The 19,848-nt window shown below is 58.0% G+C and overlaps 1 protein-coding gene across 1 annotated transcript; it reads right to left on the reverse strand.

Moving 5' to 3' along the window:
• Positions 1–6,794: 6,794 nt before the first annotated feature.
• ETV3 (ETS variant transcription factor 3) lies at positions 6,795–16,408 on the reverse strand. The gene is given in 6 exon segments (XM_040618369.1): positions 6,795–8,941; positions 8,943–8,962; positions 11,472–11,587; positions 13,777–14,014; positions 14,975–15,037; positions 16,281–16,408. Coding segments are annotated over 5 exon segments (1,584 nt in total). The 5' UTR covers positions 15,021–15,037; positions 16,281–16,408; the 3' UTR covers positions 6,795–7,777.
• Between the last annotated feature and the right edge of the window lie 3,440 nt (positions 16,409–19,848).

Raw genomic sequence — 19,848 nt, forward strand, 5'->3', positions numbered from 1 at the left:
GCGTGCCGGGAGCGAGTGGGATGGCGAGGCGGCACTGCTGGTGCCGGACCAGTATCCCACCACATCCCAGCACCCAGGGCAACCCGTGTGTGGCTTCCCCTTGCCCCGGCGCAGAGCCGAGGGATGCTCCCGGTCCCGCCGGGATAATCCACCGAGATGCCTCCATCTCCCCTGGGATGGAGCTGCAAAGCGCAAGCCGGGATCGATCAGTCATTTCTCATGGATTAATCCCCCCATCCCGCTAGGAGAGCTCACAAATTAAAATAATAAGGGGGGTGGGGAAGGGAGCGGTGGGTCGGGAGTGAGGAGCGGAGCCGGGGGATGGCCACGGATGGCGGTGGCTGAGCCGAAGGGTTGGGGTGGAGGGGAGCAGCCAAACCTGGGGAAAAAAGGAAAGGAAAAGGGAAAAATGGGATGCAAAGGGAAGGGGAGGGGGTGGGGGGGTAGCAGAGGGAGCTCACCTGAGGGGGAGGGGCGGGGGGGGATGAAGAGCGAGAGGAGGCAGTGGGAGAGGAGGGGAGGCAGAATCGGTAGAGAATGATAAAAGAACAAGAGCAGGAAAGGGAACAGGAGGAAGAAGGCAGGAGCCGGGTGCTGGGGGGCTCGGCCCGGAGCAGGATGAGGCCGGTGCGTGTCCCGCTCCGGTTCCGAAGCCTCTTCAGGTCCCATCAGCCGGGGGGGGAGGTGACAGCTGCGACCGATAGGAATCGTGCTGACACCCCCGGTAACAAGCCCCTTTCACTCACCCTTTCACATACCCCAGCCCCCCTCCAGCGCCCACCCCCCACCAGCACGAGCCGCCCCCCCAGCCCCCAGCCGCCTCCGGGCCCCTTTTTGGCTGCAGCCAACGTTGTGCAAAGCCCACATGTCGGGCAGGATCGGGCCCTGGGGCTTCGCGGAGCCAGGACGGGGCGGCTCATCCCTCCTCCCGGGCGCCTTTCGGGTGCCAAGGGAGGATTACCAGCACCCCGGGCAGGAATGGGGCTGGAGGTGGTTTTAATTGCCATTAAGAGGAGTCTGGGACTGGATGAAAGAGCTTTGGGGTTTTATTGCACCTGTGAATTTGGGGGGGTCCAGCAGCACCAGGCTCCTGCCGACCCGAGGGGGCCTCCTGGCTGCATCCCTGCGGGAAGCAGAGACCCCCGTGGTAAATCTGGGGGGGTGGGGGGATGCCAAGAAGAGACCCAGGGGACTTGCGAGCGTGGGGAAATCCCCCGTGGGTCTGCAGGCTCGCTGCCCTCGGGGGGGGCCCTCCCACGCGCCCAGCTGCACAAGAGCATCCCCCCACCCCGCCGTGCTGGGCATCCCTTCCCAAAAAGGCTTTGGAAAGTCCCGGAATGATTCCCCCCCACCCCCCCCACGCCACGTTATCCAGCCTGGCGTGACCCTGCTGGCGTGATGCTCCAGCACCGGGGAGATGCTGGGCCACGGCGCGATGCTGATGGATGCGGAGCTTCATCCCCCCCATTCCCACCTCATCTTCACCCCCTGCGAGGAAAAGCACGGGGACAGCGGTGATCCTGGGGGGATGCGGGGTGAGTTTGGGGCAGGGGGACCCCCATCCCTGCCCTGGATCTCGCTGTGGCTCCTGAAAAGAAGGGAAAACACCCTGGGGGGCTGTTTCTTAAACCGATTTTTTCCTTTCCCAGGGCTTCAATTGACACCCTGAGGGGCTGGAGCCGCAGCACCGGGGCCAGCACCACCCATGCCAGCCCAACGGATTTGGGAGCAGATGGATGCAGTGGGGATGCCTGCGCCCGGAGCAAAGCATGGACCACCTCATCCCAAACGTGTTCTAGGATGGAGCAGGAGAAACGTGGCCGTGGGCAGGGACCGAGGGGCAGGAGCTGGTCCCCAGCACCCCCAGCTTGGCTGGATTCTGCTCCCATCGGATCCGTCGCCCTGCGTAACCATGGGGGGCTTCGCCTGGGGGGGCACAAGGCTCAATGCTGGCAGGAACAGGTGAAGGCATGTGATCCCTGGTGTGGATTTTTGGCCCCCCCAGTTCCCTGGTTTCCAATTAAGAGATAAAACAATTACCTGATCAGTGTGGGGGGAAGGGAGGAACGGCACCGAGCAACACCAGCAGCCCCCCCGCACCAGGCAAGGGGGTACAGGGGGGGTGAAGGAAGGGGGAGAGATGGAGGTGCCCCCCCCCCCCCCCAAATCCTCCCCCGAGGGTTCACTTCCAGAGCTGAGGATGGGGAAACCCCCCCCAAAACCCCCCACTCTGTGAGGCTGCAGTATCAGAGCCAGCGCGGCTCCAGCTCGGGGAGTGCAGAGCGAGCAAAGGAAGGAGGAACAGCATGAGGGGGGGCTTTCCCGGCCCCCCCATCGCTCCCCCAGTGCCAGGCTTTGAACTCGGCTCTTGGCCGTGCCGGGAATTTGGGAAGGGGGGGGGGAGCACCTGGCTGGAGCGCAGCCCTGGCTCTGGAGCGCGGGCCAGGCTCTGCATCAGCTTTGCCATCGCCTCCCGGCACCGAGTCTGGAAAATTCCCGCTTGGATATTGCTGGAAATTTCTAAAGATTAAACCTCGGTTTTCCCAGTTTGGGTTCAATTCTCCCTCGGTTTTCCCTGGAAAGCAGACAGCGTTCCGCTCCGGAGGAATCCTCAGCGGAGCTGGGAGGGGGCTCGTCTTCATTGTGAAATTGGAAGAGCATTTGCAGTTCTCCCTTTTAATGAGGAAGTTGGAAAAGCAGCTGCTAAAGTGCCGATTTTTCCCCCTTATTTTCCTGGCTGCTTTTCTGGGAAGGGCCTGATCCTGCGCAACAGCATCCCCAGGGTGGGGGACACAACTCTGCCGGCTCCCACACTCGGGACCTCGTCGTGTATTGAGTTCGTTCTGTTGTTTTTTGGTTGTTTTTTTTTTCTTTTTAATTAACATCTTGCAAACTGCCAAAAAGGACCCATCTATCCCCAAAATCTCTCGAATCCCACCCCCCAGGCTGACCAGGATGAAAAATCCCCCACGCTCGGCACAGGCACCAGCCCCAGCAAAACCAGCGTCTTAAATTCCCACCGAATTGATAAGTACTGACTGATAAATGAAAAAAAAATCCACCACGAGGATTAGCCGGCTGTCAGGACCCTAGTGCCTGCGTCCTTGGAATTCATGGGTATTTAATTAAATATACTTCTAATTAAATTAAGTGGGTGTCTGAGGAAGGGAGAGGAAAGCTCTCACCAGGCAGCTCCATCCTTCCAAGAAACGTGGCGTGAACAGAAGGGTGCCCCAGCTGCCCTGCTGCTGTTGGCAAGAGAGTAATAATAATAAATAATAAATAATAATAGTAATAATAATAATAAGGCAGAGCTGGAAAAGCAATGGCCATGGAGAAGAGCCCGGCAGTGGAAGCAGAGGGCTGAAAGCCAGGAGCTCCATCCCCTAATCCTCCCCTGACACAGATCCCTTCCCGTGCTCAGAAAAAGAAAAATAAATTAAAAAAAAAAAAAGCCCCAAGTGGCCGCCCCAGCCCGAGCGGGGACCCCCAGGCCAGCACATCCCAGCCCCTTCATCCCAGCCCCTTTTCCACTGGAGAAATCCTGTAAAAAATAGAGGGAAGCCGCACTGGCCTTGGGGTGGGATTTAAGCCAGCTTTAGCTTAAATTTAAAGAATTTCATTTAAACCCGGCAGCTGGGGCCATCCCAGCCCTGCATCCCGCTCGGAGCTTCCCAAAGCCGCAGCCACCGGCAAAGCTCCGTCTGCCCATCCGTCCCCGCCGGGTCCCCTCGCAGAGCTGGTCCCCAGGGATGGGGACACGGCCGTTGGGATGACTGCGTTCCCTTGGGAAGAATCCCACGGGGGTTTGGGATGCGTTCCCTTAGGAAGAATCCCATGGGAATTTGGGATGCGTTACCTTTGGAAAAATCCCGCGAGAGTTTGGGATGCATTACCTTGGGAAAAAAACCATGGGAATTTGGGATGCGTTATCTTGGGAAGAATCCTGTGGGAATTTGGGATGTGTTACCTTGGGAAGCATCCCGCTGGGGTTTGGGATGTGTTACCTTGGGAAAAACGCCACGGGGGTTTGGGATGCTGCGGTGGGGGCGGTGGGTCAGCTCCTCTCCAAAAATCCAGCCAAGAGCATCTTGATCCGCAGCGGATCCGGGGGCGGCCTTGGCTCTAGGAAAAACTTGGGTGACGCTGGTCAAGCGGCATCACCCACCAGCCCCGGAGCGAAACCCCCCAAGGACCGAGCGACCAGCAGAACTGCTTATTTAAAAGGTTTATTTAACTTTTTAATTTGAGGTAAAATACTTTTTTTTTTTTTTCTTTTTTTTTCTTTCAACTTCCATAACAAAATACAGAGCTATCAGATACCCCTGGAAAAAAATATGTATATTATACATATATTTCTATAACATTACATCATATATATATAATATATATATGCAACCTTTTTTTTTTTTTGAAGACTTTATAGAAAGTGGAACGTCTAAAGGCACTGCACAATGGAGTATTTTAAAGACTACTTTACATTGTTATGTACATATACACACACGTTCCATCCTGCTCTCCGTGGACAGACAGCTTGAGCTAACCATGTCCCCGCCGTACGTGTATGCATCCACAACTAATCCCTGCTGAATCGATTCTAGGAAAGTCAAAGAACATGCCTCAGGAAAAGTGATTCGTTGTTGTTTTTTTTTTTTTTAAAAAAAAAAATAAAAAAAAAACCAACCCCCCCCCCCCCCCCCAAAAAAATAATCCTATCGGTAAATACTTTCTCCTTAAAAGCACTCTAAAAATCGATTTTCTTTTTTTAAGAAAAAACAATCTGATTACGATTATTTCAAACCAAAAGAAGAAACTCAGTGTTCTTAAACCCACCAGGATCCGTAAGACAAAAAAAAACCCAAAAAACCAAAAACACCCCCCACCCCCCACACAAAAAAGTTACTTTAAAAACAAAACCATAATTATGGAATAAATAAAAACAAGGGACAACCGAGCAACGGGTGGAACCTCCCGCAGGCGACGAGGGCGACGTGTTGGGCCGCTGAGGTTAATGCTTCTGGAGAGGGGCTCTTCCTCCTCATCCTCCTCCTCCTCTCCCCTGGAATCGGGGACGGGACACGCCGGGGCTCGTTCCGACTCCGCAGCCGGTGAAGTTCTGCCAGGCTCGCTCGCCACCGCCGGGAGACGGTGGCCGATCCTCCCTGCTCCATCTGGAGCGGGATTTATTTATTTTTTATATATATATATTTTTTTTTTTTCCTTTTTTTCCCCCCAAAATCCTGGCTGAATGCTGGTTGTCCGCTTAAAGTCTCTTTCCTACAGATTCTCTATGACTAAACAAAGCAAAAATGGTTTAAACATTAACATGCTCTTGATTAGTTAATACAGGTGGACGTTGAGATTTCACCCATTTAAACTTTACAAGTTTAAATATTTTGGCACATCGGAATATATATAATTTTTTTTTTTCGTGTGTGTTTTTTTGTTTGTTTTTTTTTTTTGTGGCGTTTTCTTATTTAAAATGTATTTATAAGCGCCCTCCTCCGAGGCTGCTGCTAAGTCTGGTCGGGAGGAGCCCCCCTGCCTCACACCGAGGTGACCCCCGGAGCCGGTGGGGGACGTGGGTGACGGTGGAAGGGGGGGGGCCCAGCCAGACCCCCGCCCCCCCCAAAAAGCGAAGCCCATCACCCGCAGCCGGTCACTGGTCCGTTGTTGTCCTGAGAACCTGAGTCCTTTATCCCTGAACGCGGAGTTCCCGGTTTGCAGTGCAATGGCTATGAAGACAACACCCCCTCCCCTCCCCCGGCCCCCCCCCCCCCCCCCAACCGATTACAAACTTTTAAAGCCAAACAACAGTTCAACTTTTTTTTTTTTTTTTTTTTTTTTTTTTGCCTTAAACGAAGGGCGAGAAGGGCAGCTTCCCCCCCCCCACCTCTGCCCTGGCCCCCTCCCCAAACGGGAGCGGTGCCCGCGGGCTCCGGCACTTGGGCGCGAGGGGGGGTGACGATATGCATGACGGATGGGAAAGGCCTCGTGTTTCTAATTCCTGAGTTCACTCGCCGACACCCTCTCCGGGGCCGGATTGAGGGGTTCCTTCCCCCCTTTTTCCTCCACGCTCGGGCTCTGACCGTGGAGGTCAATCCAGGTGCCGGATCCGAGCTCGCCCAGGCAAGCGGCTCACAGCTCCCGCATCCCCCGGGTACCACGCACCAGCATCTCCTCTGGGCATCTCCCGAGCAGCCCCGGCTCTCTGCCTACGAACGTTGGCAAAGAATTTTGTGCTCGCACACGCGCTCCCTGCCCTCCTCCGACAGTTCCCGAGTCCTCGACTGAAGGAATCTGCCCGCGCACGCCTCTCGCCTACGATCGCGTGAATAATCAGCTGCTCTCCGGAGACGCGGCTCTATCCCCGTGGAGATCGGGTCTTTCCAAGCTCCTTTCAAGGAATCGGTTAGGGATTCGTCCCCCGCCGCGGTGGGAGACGAGCGCATTCCTCAACGGAATCCAGAGTTCTAAGTTAATCAGCCTAACGACAAACGCAGCTGCGTAGGGAAAGAGCAGATTTACAGCAAAAATACAGCGAGATTTACACTGCGAACCCTGCCTCGACCCAGCCTGCGGCGACGGAGCCGCCGAGCCGCAACCACCACCACCACCGCGCTTCTCCGGCACTTCTCCATCATCAGGCACAAGCCAAAAACCTCGGGAAAAACCCGACCTCGGCCAAACGCGTCCGGCTCTGGCTGCTCCCGTCCATAGAACCCTGCTCGCATAAAGTGTCCGCGTAGTTAAGGCATGAGTCAAAGTGATAGGGGAACCAAACAAAGGAAATCAGATTTAACAAAGCTCCTGTCATTCCTTCTCTATGAACTCACCACAAGCATTTCAGTGTTAATCTTCCAATCACTCCCAACTCCACCCAGACAATTAGGAAAAAAAAAAAGAAAAAAAAAAAAAGAAAAAAAAAACCTAGGGTACATTTTAATGCGTATATTAAAGGCATTAGGTTATTTTTTTTTCTCACCCCGCTCCCTTCCCTGAAAGATTTTTTTTTTTTTTTTTTTAAATATTTTGCTCATGGCTTCTGCAGTATTTCAGAAAGGCGAAAGGGACGACTTAACATCTCCTGAAGCGCTTCCCTCCCTGCCCCCCCCCCGCCCCCCCCAGCCCCGAGATCCGCTTGCTGGGAACGCGCCTCCCTCTCCAGCAGCGTCCCACCTTGCTGGCGCACCGGTGATTTTCTGAGTTGTGTTTTTTTTCCTCAACCTTCCCCGCTCCACAGACAGTGCAATAATTCCTCGTCCCATCCCCCTGATTCCTCCCCCCCCCCTCAAAAAAAAAAAAAATACAGACGGCTCCCGAGGCTGATGCACAGCACATCTCGAACGGGCAGGAAATCCTCTCCCACCATCGCACCAGGCTCCGTGTATATATATATATATATATATATATATAAAAAAAAGGGAACTAGATGAATTCAGAGATTCCTGCTTCTATAAATACTAGAGCGCATAGAAAATAGACCGTGTCTGGAGTTCCTCCGTCCCGGTGGAGGCCTCAACCCCGCTGGAGTTCGTGCAAGGTGTGAAGCTTGCGCACAAGGGCGGCCGGCTTCCCTCGCCTCTCCTAATCGGAGCAAGACAACCGCGTCTCACCTGCAATTCAACAAGGAAAACAAAGAACACAAACCCCCTAGTTTCTAGAATTACCAAACCAGGCTAGCCCCAGCCCCCCGCCCGCCCCCCACGCTCTGCAACCTTGCTACATAAATACACGGATGTTTGCAGCGCAGACGGACCGCAAGGCTCCCCCGGCCTTAGGTGTCGGAGGCGGCCGTGGCCGTCACGGCTTTGGGAGCCGCCGCGAGGTGCGGGCTGCCCAGCGCCCCGTTCCAGTGGACTCGGCCGTTCTGACGCTCCTCGGGGACGTCCACTTGCCGGTCACCGTTCCAGCGGCGCTTGAGACGCAGCTTTGGAGGCATCAGGGCATCCTCTCTCTTCTCCTGCGCCCCTGATTCTCCGGCAGGCTCCCGGGATGACTTCTCCCCGCTGCTCTCCCCTTGCTCCTGGGGTTCTTCAGCCGAGAAGCCGGCCTGGGTGGGTGCCGGGGGGGCTGGGTGCCACGACGGGGCAGCCGGTCTGGCAAACACAGGTGCTTTCTCTTCTTCCAGGCTGGCTGCCGCGCTGGAACCTTCCTCTCGCTCGGTTTTGTCTTTTCCTTTCACCGCCGGCTCTTCACACTCTGCCTCCTTGTCCATCGCGGGCTCCACCTTGACCCTGGGAGGAGGGGTGGCCAGCTGGGGGACCGCCGGCTCCTCGGCGCTTTCCAGTCTCTCCCTGTTTTTGCGCCCCACGGGGGGAGGCTGTAGCTTGATGGGGAACTGGGGCTGCTCCTCCAGGGGCATTTGGCACTGTAGTGGTGGCACCATGAGCGGATAGCGGGGGAAAGTCCGCGGACTCAGGTGGTAGTTGAAGACGGAGCAAGCTTGTGAATGCAGGTAGTGTTTCATTTCTTCAGGGTTAAAAGAAAAGCAGCTGCTACCTGTGAAGGGGCTGAGGCCCGGAGAGGGGCTGTAGGAGAAAATGGTTGGAGTCAGGGACAAGGCAGGAGAGATCGGGACGTTTAGGACCCCGCCACGCCCTGGCAGGGGGGACACGGCGAAGGGGCTGTGAGGATCCGGGTACATCCCGGGCCTGGTGAAGAGAGGGAGCATAATATCGGGCTTGCGCTTCTGGTGGTTGACGCTACCGGCGCCCACCGCGTTGCGCGAGGCCATGAGATCCACGCCACGGCGCCAATCCGAGGAGCCGTCCTCCAGCTCCGGCATGTCTGGCTTCCTCTCGCCACCGTCACCCAACGCCTCGGGGTTGGATGGGACCAGGGACGCACTGGAGAAACGGCTGGGCTGGGCATCTTCGGTGGGAGAGTGGCTGTCCAGCGGTGGGAAATGGAAGCGGGATGAAGCTGTGGGGACGGGGGGGAGCGCTCTGTGGCACAACACCTGGGACAGGGAGGGGGGGGGGGGGGAAGAAAAGAAAAAAAAAAAGGTAGGGGAGAGAGTTAAAGAGCGCAGTCGCCAAGGGAGTTAAAACACAGGTAAAGAGCTGCTTTTCGGGCTGTGCCCGCGGGCGTTTGGAAGACTAACACAAAAATACCGTGCGTGCGCCATCAACAACGCAGCCGCCGCCGAGCTGGGAGCTGCCTTCCCCATCTGCTCCCTTCCCCTGCACGGCTCCCGTCTCCTGCCCACCTCCACACCTCGCCCCAGCCGAGGTTTTGTCACCCTCCAAGGCCACTGAAGCAACTTCCACTTTCAGCCGCCCTCCTCTGACCTCCTCGCTCCGGTTTAACCAGAAAACGTCTCCACGCGGGTGCGTGAGGAGCACAGTTAAGCAATCGCGCTCCAACGCCACCGGCAGAAGCGCTGCTGGTTAAACCCCAAGCTCTCGGGGCTGACTGAAAGTCACCAATTTGTGCTTTGCTGGGAAGAAGTCTGCTCTCCACCACTCCTGCCAGCAACGCTGCCAGCTCTCCCTGGCTCCTCTTCCACCGCCGTGCCTACGGAGGCGCCTGGCTACGACTTATCGTGCCGTAACGAGCCATATTGAGGCAAATCCTTCCACCTGCTCCCTCACCTCCCCAGCGCACCCGCTGACTCTCCCTTCCCTTCAAAACCCTGCCACCGAGAGCCGGGAGAAGAAACTTGATTCCAGTGCCCCAAACAGGTTTGATATCCCAACCCCCATCCCAGCCAGAAGGAAAGAAAACAGGTTGTAATTAGACAAGTGCATTCCAGTTCTCCAAACTTCTTTTTTTAAATGCATGCCCCAGAGATAGGAGGGAGTGGCTGCAAACAGGGAAAAGGAACAGCAGTGAGCAATATTGAGCTGGAACTGCCCAGACTCGTTGCTGCAAGTAATTATAGATTTGCAGCGCAGCTTCGTACTACATCTTACACCCCCATGCTTTGGCTAAGGACTCCTGAAGAACACACTGCCTTCTCCTCGCTGCCGTAAAGGCAGCATGTCCCCCACAGGTGAAGCAGAACGCCTTTATGAATTATTTTCATTCTCCCAGCCCCGTTTGGCTTAGAAGACAATGCCTTGAAACGAAGCTGGGACTCTTCAGGGAGCAGGGTGGGATGCAGGTCGCTTCAACTGCCAAGATCAACGAGCAGTCACCACCGTACGTAGGCACTGGCTACACCAGCACCGGTGAGAAATACTCTTGCCCACATGTAAGTTGTTTTTCTCAGCCGCCGGGGTTTCGGAGTCAACATTCAAGCCCCATTTTCTTCCCCTGCTCTCTCCCTGCTAGACAAATCTTCAAGGCTCCCCCTGGGGCGCTCTTCACGAGGTGAGAACTAAGCGCACAGTGCTGGGAGAAAGGCTGGTTCAGGCGCCTCTGCGTTCTGCAGCAAAGAAAGTGTGACTTTGCAGTCTCAGGCCTCGCTGTAATGACTTCCAGAAGGTGGTGGTTGAGTTTTTTGGGTTTGTTTTTTTTTGTTTGTTTTTTGTTTTTTTTTTTTTTTTGATGGACTCGATGGCCACTCGTTTCCCTGACTGCCTGGTGGCTGTGCAGTTACGGAGGCAATCACCCCAGCTGTAGAAATCTAGCTATAGGGGGGTGACGGGACTTGACTCCACCAAAAAGCATCTTGCAAACAAAGACCCTCTTCCAGAGAAACCACAGCAGTACTGCTGACTCTGGGACAAACCCAGAGCGAACTCCTGCTACTACTCCTGGCAAGAGACTCAAAGGCCTTTTTGGATGAAAAGGGAACAATTAACGCTCCGTTCCCAAACTCTCTTTCGTTATCCTGAATGTCAGCAGGCTGCTCTGCCGCAGGGAGGCTCGAGAAATACCTGTGATTTTAGTCAAACTCGGCTGAGTTACTGCTCTTCCTCTGGAAACTGCGCTCGCTATTACGTTCCTCTCAACTCTACGTAGAATTTGGTTAAGAAAAAAATTTCCTTTTGATTGAAAAGGAGCAAACCCAAAGCAAACAAGTGGCTTTCACAGAAGCAAGGAGGAGAGCAAACTGCTGTTCAGCCGTGAACTTTCCGACAGCGCCCGCCCGCATGCCTCGTCGTGCACCTCTAAGCTCCTTGTCAAGAAGGGTCACATTTATATGGCACCATAAACTTACGTTAGGAGCATGTGAGTGAGGCAAGGTCCCTGCAACAGAGCTAAAACCCTCTTAGCCCAAGGACAGCCACGACAGCGAGCAAAGCAAACCTGCAACACCCATAAAGGCAGGCGAGCGAGCTCGAAGAGGAAACCAAAATGCCTCCAGTCTCCCCCCTCCCCGCCAAAGCCAACCACAGCTGCGTCTGTGACAAACCCGAGGGAAAGAGAGCCCCAAGATAAGGCTTTATCAAGGTCCAGGCATTCCCACCACAACAGCACTGATTGCCCTGGTGGAGATGACTGATAAGGGGTCTGCAGGGGCTGTTCCACACGCCAGGAGCCCCGCCAGTTAAAAGCAGCAGCCCCCCCTCCCCACTCACCATTAGGCCGAATGTTAATGAAGGGGTAGTTGGGCATCACCAGCTTGTTGAAGTTGAACTTGTAGGTAAACCTTTTGCCTTTTGTCTTGTGGAGAATCCTCTTGTTGTAATAGTATCTGTTAATAAGTTAAAAGAGATCGATCAAAGCGCGCGGTGGCTTAAGGGCCCCGTTTCCTTTAGGGCCATCAACGTCCACCCCTGACGTACCTACAAAAATGAAGTCACCCCGAGAATTTACGTTATTGATGCAAGAAATGATTAGTTGAGAGGGAAGTTTCCAAACGACACCCACTCCCCTTTTACAGCCCGTTCTTTAGCAGGAGGTTTCAAACCTACAGGTCACTGTGTCCCTTAGAACATGTGGGAAAAGGTGAGATCCTGAAAAGAAGCGAAAACTGAACAACAGGCCAAGCCTGTACGTGCTGGTTCTCACTCCTGTCCAAACTGGGACCAGTGCCACGGGCTGGGGGGGTCTCGTACAAGCATCCCACACGGCGCTGGCACGACATCCCTATTCCCATCTGCAAAGTGCCCCGCAGCCAGCGAAACAGGCGGTCGCCCCACGTGGGCTGCGACTGCCGGGGGAACGTTACGGGACCCAGAACGGGAAGGGAACGTTCAGCTGAACCTGTGCTAAGAGACAGAACCCGCAAGAGGGGAATGTGCGCCTGGGCTGGGGCAGAACAAAACCCAGGGCAGCGGCAGAGCCGAGTGAAAAAAGACCAAATTACCCAGATGAGCTCAGATTTGGGTTTTATTTCTGCCAGTTTCAGGGCTCAGGGTATTGTAACAGCGTACCGGGTATCAGGCTGGAAATGGGGAGAGCTGGTTTCTGCTGCTCTCGTGCCTGTGAGCAAATTGCTTCCCTTTTGTTCACCCATTTGCACCTTGGGATTCAAAATGACCGGGGGCTGCAGAGGGCAGGCACTGGGAGCCAGCCCCCCGCCCCTTCCTCACCTTCACGGCACCAAACCGAGGCAGGAGGACTCTGCCACAGAGAGAGCGGGTATAATCCCCACCGCAGCCTCCTCCCCGCTTACACCACCACTGTTTGTCCTCAGCCTCCTAACCGCTGGTGTCCAAACAAAGGTGTAACGCGTGGATCATCGCCACCATTCTCTGTCCTTAGGGGGTAGATCAAGGCAGGGTGCCTGTTGCCACAGCGCACACCAAACAAAGCAGCGCCCGCTCCGAGCAGGAGGAGGGAAGGAGCCACAGGTCCCCAGCTGGGGTGGCTGCTGCTACCTGCAGTGCCCTTGTCCCATTGCTGTCACACTGGGCATCGAGATGCCAAGACGTGATCCGTGTCGGCAGGTGGAGGCTATTTTCCACTCCCATGTACCAATTACAGCCCCGGTGCCATTCAATTTATTGTTTCCTTCCTGTTCCAGTACAAGACTCTCGTGTTTGCTGCCTTGTTTGTCTTTGTCAGCTCCACCCAGGAGGTATCACAGGGCGTAAGGCAGCGAAGTCCATGTTACAGACTGATAATGCCAGAACCTGTCAGGAACCCAGCCGCTCTTGCAGGTGACAGGCTTGAAATGCTGAAATATTCGGAGGGTCATGCTAGTTTTCCACCGTCTAACTTCAAAATATACAGCAATAACAGGGGAAAAAAACCCCAACCACCTAAGGAAGGGTCTAAACAGAGGGCAAAGTCGTACTGGAGGCTTTGGAGTTACAAAGTGCAAAGTGAGGAACGCTCAGCCCCTGTCTCACGCAAGGGGACAGAGGGTGTCCTTAAGATTACCCAAATTCCTGTCCTCCGGGCTTGGGAAAGACCCAGTCCAGGCCCTCGCCTTCAGACCAGTGCCGAACTTTGATTTGCCCAGATTTAGCGCTAGAGACTGGTACAAATTCTGTTAGAAAGGGGAGCTGCTTTCTCTGAAACGGTACCCTTGATGGTGTGATAATAGAGTAACACCTCTGGTTTCCTCCCACACCTTCATTGCTCAAGCCAGCAGCGGCAATGGAAGCTGAGAAAAGAGGCAGAAGAGCTCCCCGGAAGGAAGCCATTCTGATAATGACAACCTGAACCAGGGTGCAAATTTACACCGGGGTGCAGAACAGGGCACGGTGAACCAGGGACTCCCTCCTCTGTCTTTCTCATCACACCCAGGCACAGTCAGACCTACCTGAACAATGTGGCACCCCAGAACTCAAAATCAAGACACAAACCTCCCAGAACTGCAGGTGCCACCGAACCAGGGACCGAGTATCTACAACCAGTTGCCCAAAAGAGGCAGGGAAGGATGGAAGGAGGGCTCGTTACCAACTCCTCGCCTCCGTGGGAGCTTCTGCTCACCTGAGCGCCCGGCTCAGCTTGTCGTAGTTCATCTGGGGTTTGCATTTTCTCCTGCCCCACAGTCGGGCCACCTCGTCAGGGTCCTTGATGACAAACTCCCCGTACTCGCCCTGCTGCCAGGCGATGACATGGCGGAACTCCTCCTTCTGCAGCAGCTCCAGGATGAAATGCCATAACTGGATCTGCCGGGAGCCGGGGCTGGACTCAGTCTTGTAAGCCCACTCTGGGAAATGATAACCTTGGAAAGGGCCAAAAAAAGCGAAAGTCACTCAGACAGCAACAGGAGCTCACAGCTGCCAAGCTCTGCTGCCTATTTATCGTGTTTTCGCCAGGGTGAGACCACAGAGCATCGCTGGGGGCTGTAATTCTACTAAACGTTCAAGGTGGAAGCAGAGAAACCCGGCTCTCCTACTCTAGCTGCTCATTTTCTGATTCCTTTTAGGCCCCTCTCCCCGGAGGGGAATTAAACCACCACAAAAAAACCCCAAAACATTAAAACTGAAAAGGACATAAACGTAAGCAGCAGCAGAAAGGAGCTCAGCAGCTTTAGGCAGCGTACAATTTGGACTCCAGGCAGCTAAAATAAGGCAAATCATCCAGATTTGAGCATTTGGTGCGCTGATGTTGGGGGGCGAGGGCAGACAGCTCTCAGCTCCCCTTTATTTCAAGCCACGGCAGCCCGCTCCAGATTCAACTGTGCCGGCAGATGTTTCTGAGCGACTGCCAAGTTCAGCTTTCTCAGAATAGTTTCCCAGCACAACTACTAACACGAGGGGTTTGGTTTTTTTTTTTTTTCCTTTTCTCCCCCCCCCCCCAATCATCGTGGCTACAATTTCAGGCTCCAGCAGCGTGGAAGAAGTCGCATCACGCTCCAACGCCACCCACACCGCTATCGCAGGCTGCAACGGAGACAAAACCAGGCACGAGCTGTACCAGAGCAGAGGGGATCCGCCTCAGGGACCCCAAATCCTTACGGAGAAAACATATCCGGGAAGATTTATTTGCATATTAAACCTGGCGCTCTTAAAAACTTGCCGACAGCCCATCGAGCAAACATCTGACCGATCCTCACTCACACACGGCTTTTTGCCCACATAAGAGAGCTTTTGGGAGAGGTGGAATTAATCCCTCCTGAGCTCCTTTATCCTGGGAAAAGAATTTGTAACAGCTGAACAACTCAGCCTTTAGACTTCCTTACCTCCTCCTCCTTCTGGCTTATCCACAATGCTGCAGCCTGCTTTCATTTTCTCCCTCCTGCTGACTGGGAAACAGAAGGAAATCGGCATCAGCGACATCCACATGCCATTATCGCGGGCAGCGCTTGGAATCGCTCTGGAAAAACCACCTCCAGCTGTAACCCTGCCCGGGGTCTCCCCGATGGGATTCAGCCCGGTGCATCTTTCCAAAGAGCCGGTGGTTTAATCCCCGTTTCCCTCCTGCTTGGGGAATGAAACGCCGCACGGCGGGGCCGTCAGACAGACAAAACAAGCCAAACACAGTTTGTCTTCTGTTACTAGACGGGCTCCGCTGCCAAAATACACAAGCTGCTGAGCTCGCCCAGATGTACCAGCGAGGGGAAAAAAAAAAAGAGGGGGGGGGGATAAAATCCCAGCTCCTGATCCCCGCTGGAGACGGCACATCTGATTCCAATCGCTTTAGGTGAGCTGGGCTGGAAGCGCGACCTGCCAGCGCTTTAGAAATCAAGGGTTGCACCGCCACCAAAAAAAAAAAAAAAAAAAAAAAGAAAAAAAAAAAGGGTAAAATGGGCACCGGGGAGTAACAGCAGCACCGGGCGCCGGCTGCGGGCAGCCCCCCCGGCCCGGCAGGCTGCCGAGCCCCCCGGAGGCACCGTCCCCGCTCGGTCCCCGCCGGGTTTCGCTGCTTTGAAATGTTCAAAGTATGTAAATGGCTGCCAGGAGGAGCCGAGGCGCCGCGGCGGCGGCCGGGCCCGGGCTCCGGGCTCCCGTTACAGCCCCGCCGCCCCCTCCCGCCGGCCTGCCCCAGCCTGCCCGCCCGCCGCGCCGCTCCCTCCCCTGCCCCGGGCGGGGCAGCCACGGCCCCGCCGCCCCCCCGCCACGGGCCCGGCCCGCCGCCTCCCCAACACCGTAACCCGCCCCCCCCTCCCCGGGAACCGTGCGCCCCCCCCCCCTCCCGCTCCCACGCACCCCGGTTACCGGGGGGCTCCCCCGCCACGGCTCCCCGTAGCGCTCCCGCAGCCCCCCGAGCGCCCCCCGGTAACCGGGGGCTGCCCGTTCGCCCCCGCTCTCCCCCCCCCCGCAGCATCGCCCCCAAAGGCCTCCGGGCACCGGGCCCGCCGCGGCCTTCACCTCCCGGTTCCCGGCGGCACCCCCCGCCGCCGCCACCCCCCGTCCGGTAACCGCCCCCCTCCTCGCCGCGGCCCCGCCGGCAGCCGCTCCCCCGGGCCCCAGCGCCCGGGGCGGCCCCGCCGGAGGCCGGGGGGCGGCGGTGGCGGCGGCTCGGCCGCGCCCGGCACCGGGACCCACCTGCGGGGGCGGCGCGGGCCGGGCCGGGTCCGGCGGGTGACGCGGGGGCGGGGGGGGCGGCGGAGCGCGCCCGGGCCGCGGTGCCGATGCGGGGTACGCGCCGCTCGCCTCGCTGCTGCCGCCGCCGCCGCCGCTGCCTCCCCCGCACGGCCGCCGGAACCGGAACCGCCGCCACCGCCCACACACTTCCGGGCACGCTCCGACCCGCTTCCGCTTCCGGCCGCGGGCGGCGGGCGCGCGCACGCACGGCCCCGCCCCGCGCTGCGACGGGGGGGCGGGGGGGGGGGGCGGCCGTGTGGAGGTGGGCGGTGTGCGGGGGTCCAGCTGTAAGAGACTCCCATAGGGGGATCCAGCTGTGCGGGAACCCCACTATATGGAGATCCAGCTGTGCAGGGATCCAGCTGTGCGGGGATCCAGCTGTGCGGGGACCCCACTATATGGGGATGCAGCTGTGTGTGGATCCAGCTGTGTGTGGATCCAGCTGTGCGGGGATCCGGCTGTGCGGGAGCGCTGCTATAGGGGGATGCAGCTGTGCAGGGATCCAGCTGTGTGGTGATCCAGCTGTGCGGGAATCCAGCTGTGCAGGGATCCAGCTGTACGGGAACTCCACTATATGGAGGTTCAGCTCTGTGGGGACCCGGCTGTGCAGGGTCCAGATGTGAGGGAATCCCACTATATGGGGATCCAGCTGTGTAAGGATCCAGCTGTGCAGGAGCCACACTATATGGGGATCCAGCTGTGTGGGGATCCAGCTGTGCAGGCACCCTGCTATACGGGGATCCAGCTGTGCAGGGATCCAGCTATGTGGGGGTCCAGCTGTGCGGGGTCCAGCCCTATAGGACCCCGGCCATATGGGGATGGGGCTGTATGGGGGGACCCGGCTGTGGGCCCCCACACTTGGGGTGGGGGTGGCCCATGACCAGCCCCTGACGTGCTGCATGGAGCCGTGGGTGCTGCCCCCCTCCATGGGTGCTCCCCCCCCTCCATTGGTGCTCCCCCCCCTCCATTGGTGCTCCCCCCCCTCCATTGGTGCTCCCCCCCCCCCCCGGGTGCTGCCCCCCCCACTCTGCCCTTGCTGCAGCTCCCAGGGGGGCCGTTTTGGCTGGGCCCCCACCCCAGTGCCAGCCCCAGCCCTGAGCATCACCCCCTGTCGTCCCCCCCCCCGCCCCGGCTTTGCCACACACAAATGGCTCCACCCCGCGCCCCACCTAGACCCCCCCCCCATAGCTGGGAGGGCAGCCCAGGCCCCCCTCCCCAAGCTGCAGACCCCCCCCATCCCTGGGTGCCCTGGGGGGGGGGGGGGTTGGCCCCCATAAATCCACCCACACCTCGCTTTCACTCACCTTTACTGGAGTCACCAGTGAGCCAAGGGGGGTGGGGTTGGACCCCCACTCCAGCCTGACCCCACCACCCCTGCCCATTGCCAGGGGGGCTCCGTGGTCCCTGTCCTGCTCCAGGACAACGTGGGGACACTCGGTGTGGGGACAGAGCTGGGGGCGTGGGATGAGGATGGAGCCCCCCAGGTCCTGGCAGGGACACATGGCACTCACCGGCGGTGGGGGGCTACGTGGGGGGCTCGGTGCCTTCCTGCAGCTGGCTGTAGATGGTGGGGGGTGGTCTCGCTGCTTAGGGGGGGCAGAAAACAGGGGGACACCCCCCCCAAGCCAGCAGTGACAGTCATGACCCCTCCCCAGCCAGGACAAGCCCCCAGGGATATGGTGGCCCTGGGAAGTGCCCCTCAATGTCCCCCCCTGGCGCCCCCCACCCTGTATTCAGAGTGATGCCGGGAGCTGCTGCTGGGGTGGGGGGGCTGGGGAAGGGGCTGCAGCCCCCAGCTCGGGGGGCTGTGGGGGCATGGAGGGACCCTCAGCCACAGCGCTTCGGGGGGGGGGGGGGGGGCTGGGAGCTGGAGCCTGGGTCTGGCACGAGCCAAATTCAGCCCCAGCATCACCGCGCAACAGGCCAGGAGCCGAATCTGGCCCCGGCATCACCATGGAATGGGCCAGGAGCTGAATTCAGATCTGGCATCACCGTGCAACAGGCCAGGAGCCGAATCTGGCCCCGGCATCACCATGCAACAGGCCAGGAGCCGAATCTGGCCCCGGCATCACCATGGAATGGGCCAGGAGCCAAATTCAGATCTGGCATCACCGTGCAACGGGCCAGGAGCCGAATTCGGCGCCAGCCTCTCATCCTCACCCACACATCGGTGTCCAGCGGGGATCTCCTCTGGATCCTGGTGACCGTGGCTCCTCCAGCAGAGCATCCTCGCCAGAGGGGGAGGAGAAGGTGGCTGCGGGGAGAGGAGCAGGCGGCGGTGAGCTGGGGGGTGTCGGAGGGAGCCGGGATGCAGGGAATGGGGGGATGGAGCTGTCCTGGTCCAGGCAGGCAGAGCCACCGCGAAGGAAAAAGCCGGTGCTGGGCAGCACCCACTTGCCCCGGCTCCTTTCTTCCTCTTCTTCTTCCTCTTCTTCTTCCTCCTCAGCCAGACGGAGCCGAGCAGGGCTCCCATTCCCCCTCTGCACCACGCATCTGTGGGGACAAGCCATGGTGGGTGCCAGGACGCCGCTGGGTGGCCGGATCTGGGGGCCGGGGGGGGGTTTACCCTGCGGGGGGCACAGGGTGCCCAGTGGGACGGAGACGTGCTGCTCCTCGAGGGGGTTTCGGACCACGCAGGTGTAGGTGGAGTTGAGGGTGCTGGTGGGCATGGGCAGGCACAGCGTCTGGTGGTCCTGGCAGAGCTGTCCCCACGGTGTCCCAAGGGAGCCGCTGAGCTGCCAGGGAACCTCAGCACTGCTGTCAGCCGGCGCTCAGCACCACAGGCTGATGTCGCACCGTTGGGCGCTGATGGAGAGCTGCTGGCGCTGGATCTTTGGCACCGGCAACGTGTAAGGCGCAAAGGCAGTCACAGGACCCAGCCTAGCAAGGGACACCCCGAGGACACCCTGGGGACACCCTGGGGACACCCTGGGCCCCCAGGGAAGATGGGCTGGGCTGGAGGGGCAGCGAGAGGGCACGGGAAGGGGAAGCACGGAGGGGGGTGGGTCACAATTAGTCATAAATCCAGGAAAATCCACATGACAGATGCTCAGCAGCCAGAGCAATTTCTCTTCCCCTTTCCTGGGTGTCTGATAGCTGCGGGGGCAGGAGGGTTTTATCACCTCCTGCGGACTGGTCCCCCTGGGGCCATCAAGCCGTCGCATCGCCCGGTGATTTGCAACCACCCACCGCAGACGGAGAGGTTGAAGAACTGATCCTCCACCAGCGCCGGGTGCAGTGTGATCCGAGCCCCGCAGACCCCCCTGGTCCTTCACCGTCTTACTGGGGGGCAGAGCTGGGGGCAGCACCACGGACCCCCCCAGGACGCCGTTCACCTGCCTGAGCAGGGCAGCCGCAGCTCTTGGGCAGGACAGGGGTGGTCTGGAGGATGGGGACCCCCAGCAGACCCCCCTGTTCTTGCCTACAGCCCCCCATCCGAGGTACCCGTGGGCATCTGCCCACTGGTGCCTTAGTCATGAGAGCGTGGCATCCGCCTGAGATGATTCATTGAATCCTACACCCTTCACCT

The sequence above is a fragment of the Falco naumanni genome, chromosome 20 (genome assembly GCF_017639655.2).
Source record: "Falco naumanni isolate bFalNau1 chromosome 20, bFalNau1.pat, whole genome shotgun sequence".
Classification (NCBI taxonomy): Eukaryota; Metazoa; Chordata; class Aves; order Falconiformes; family Falconidae; genus Falco; species Falco naumanni.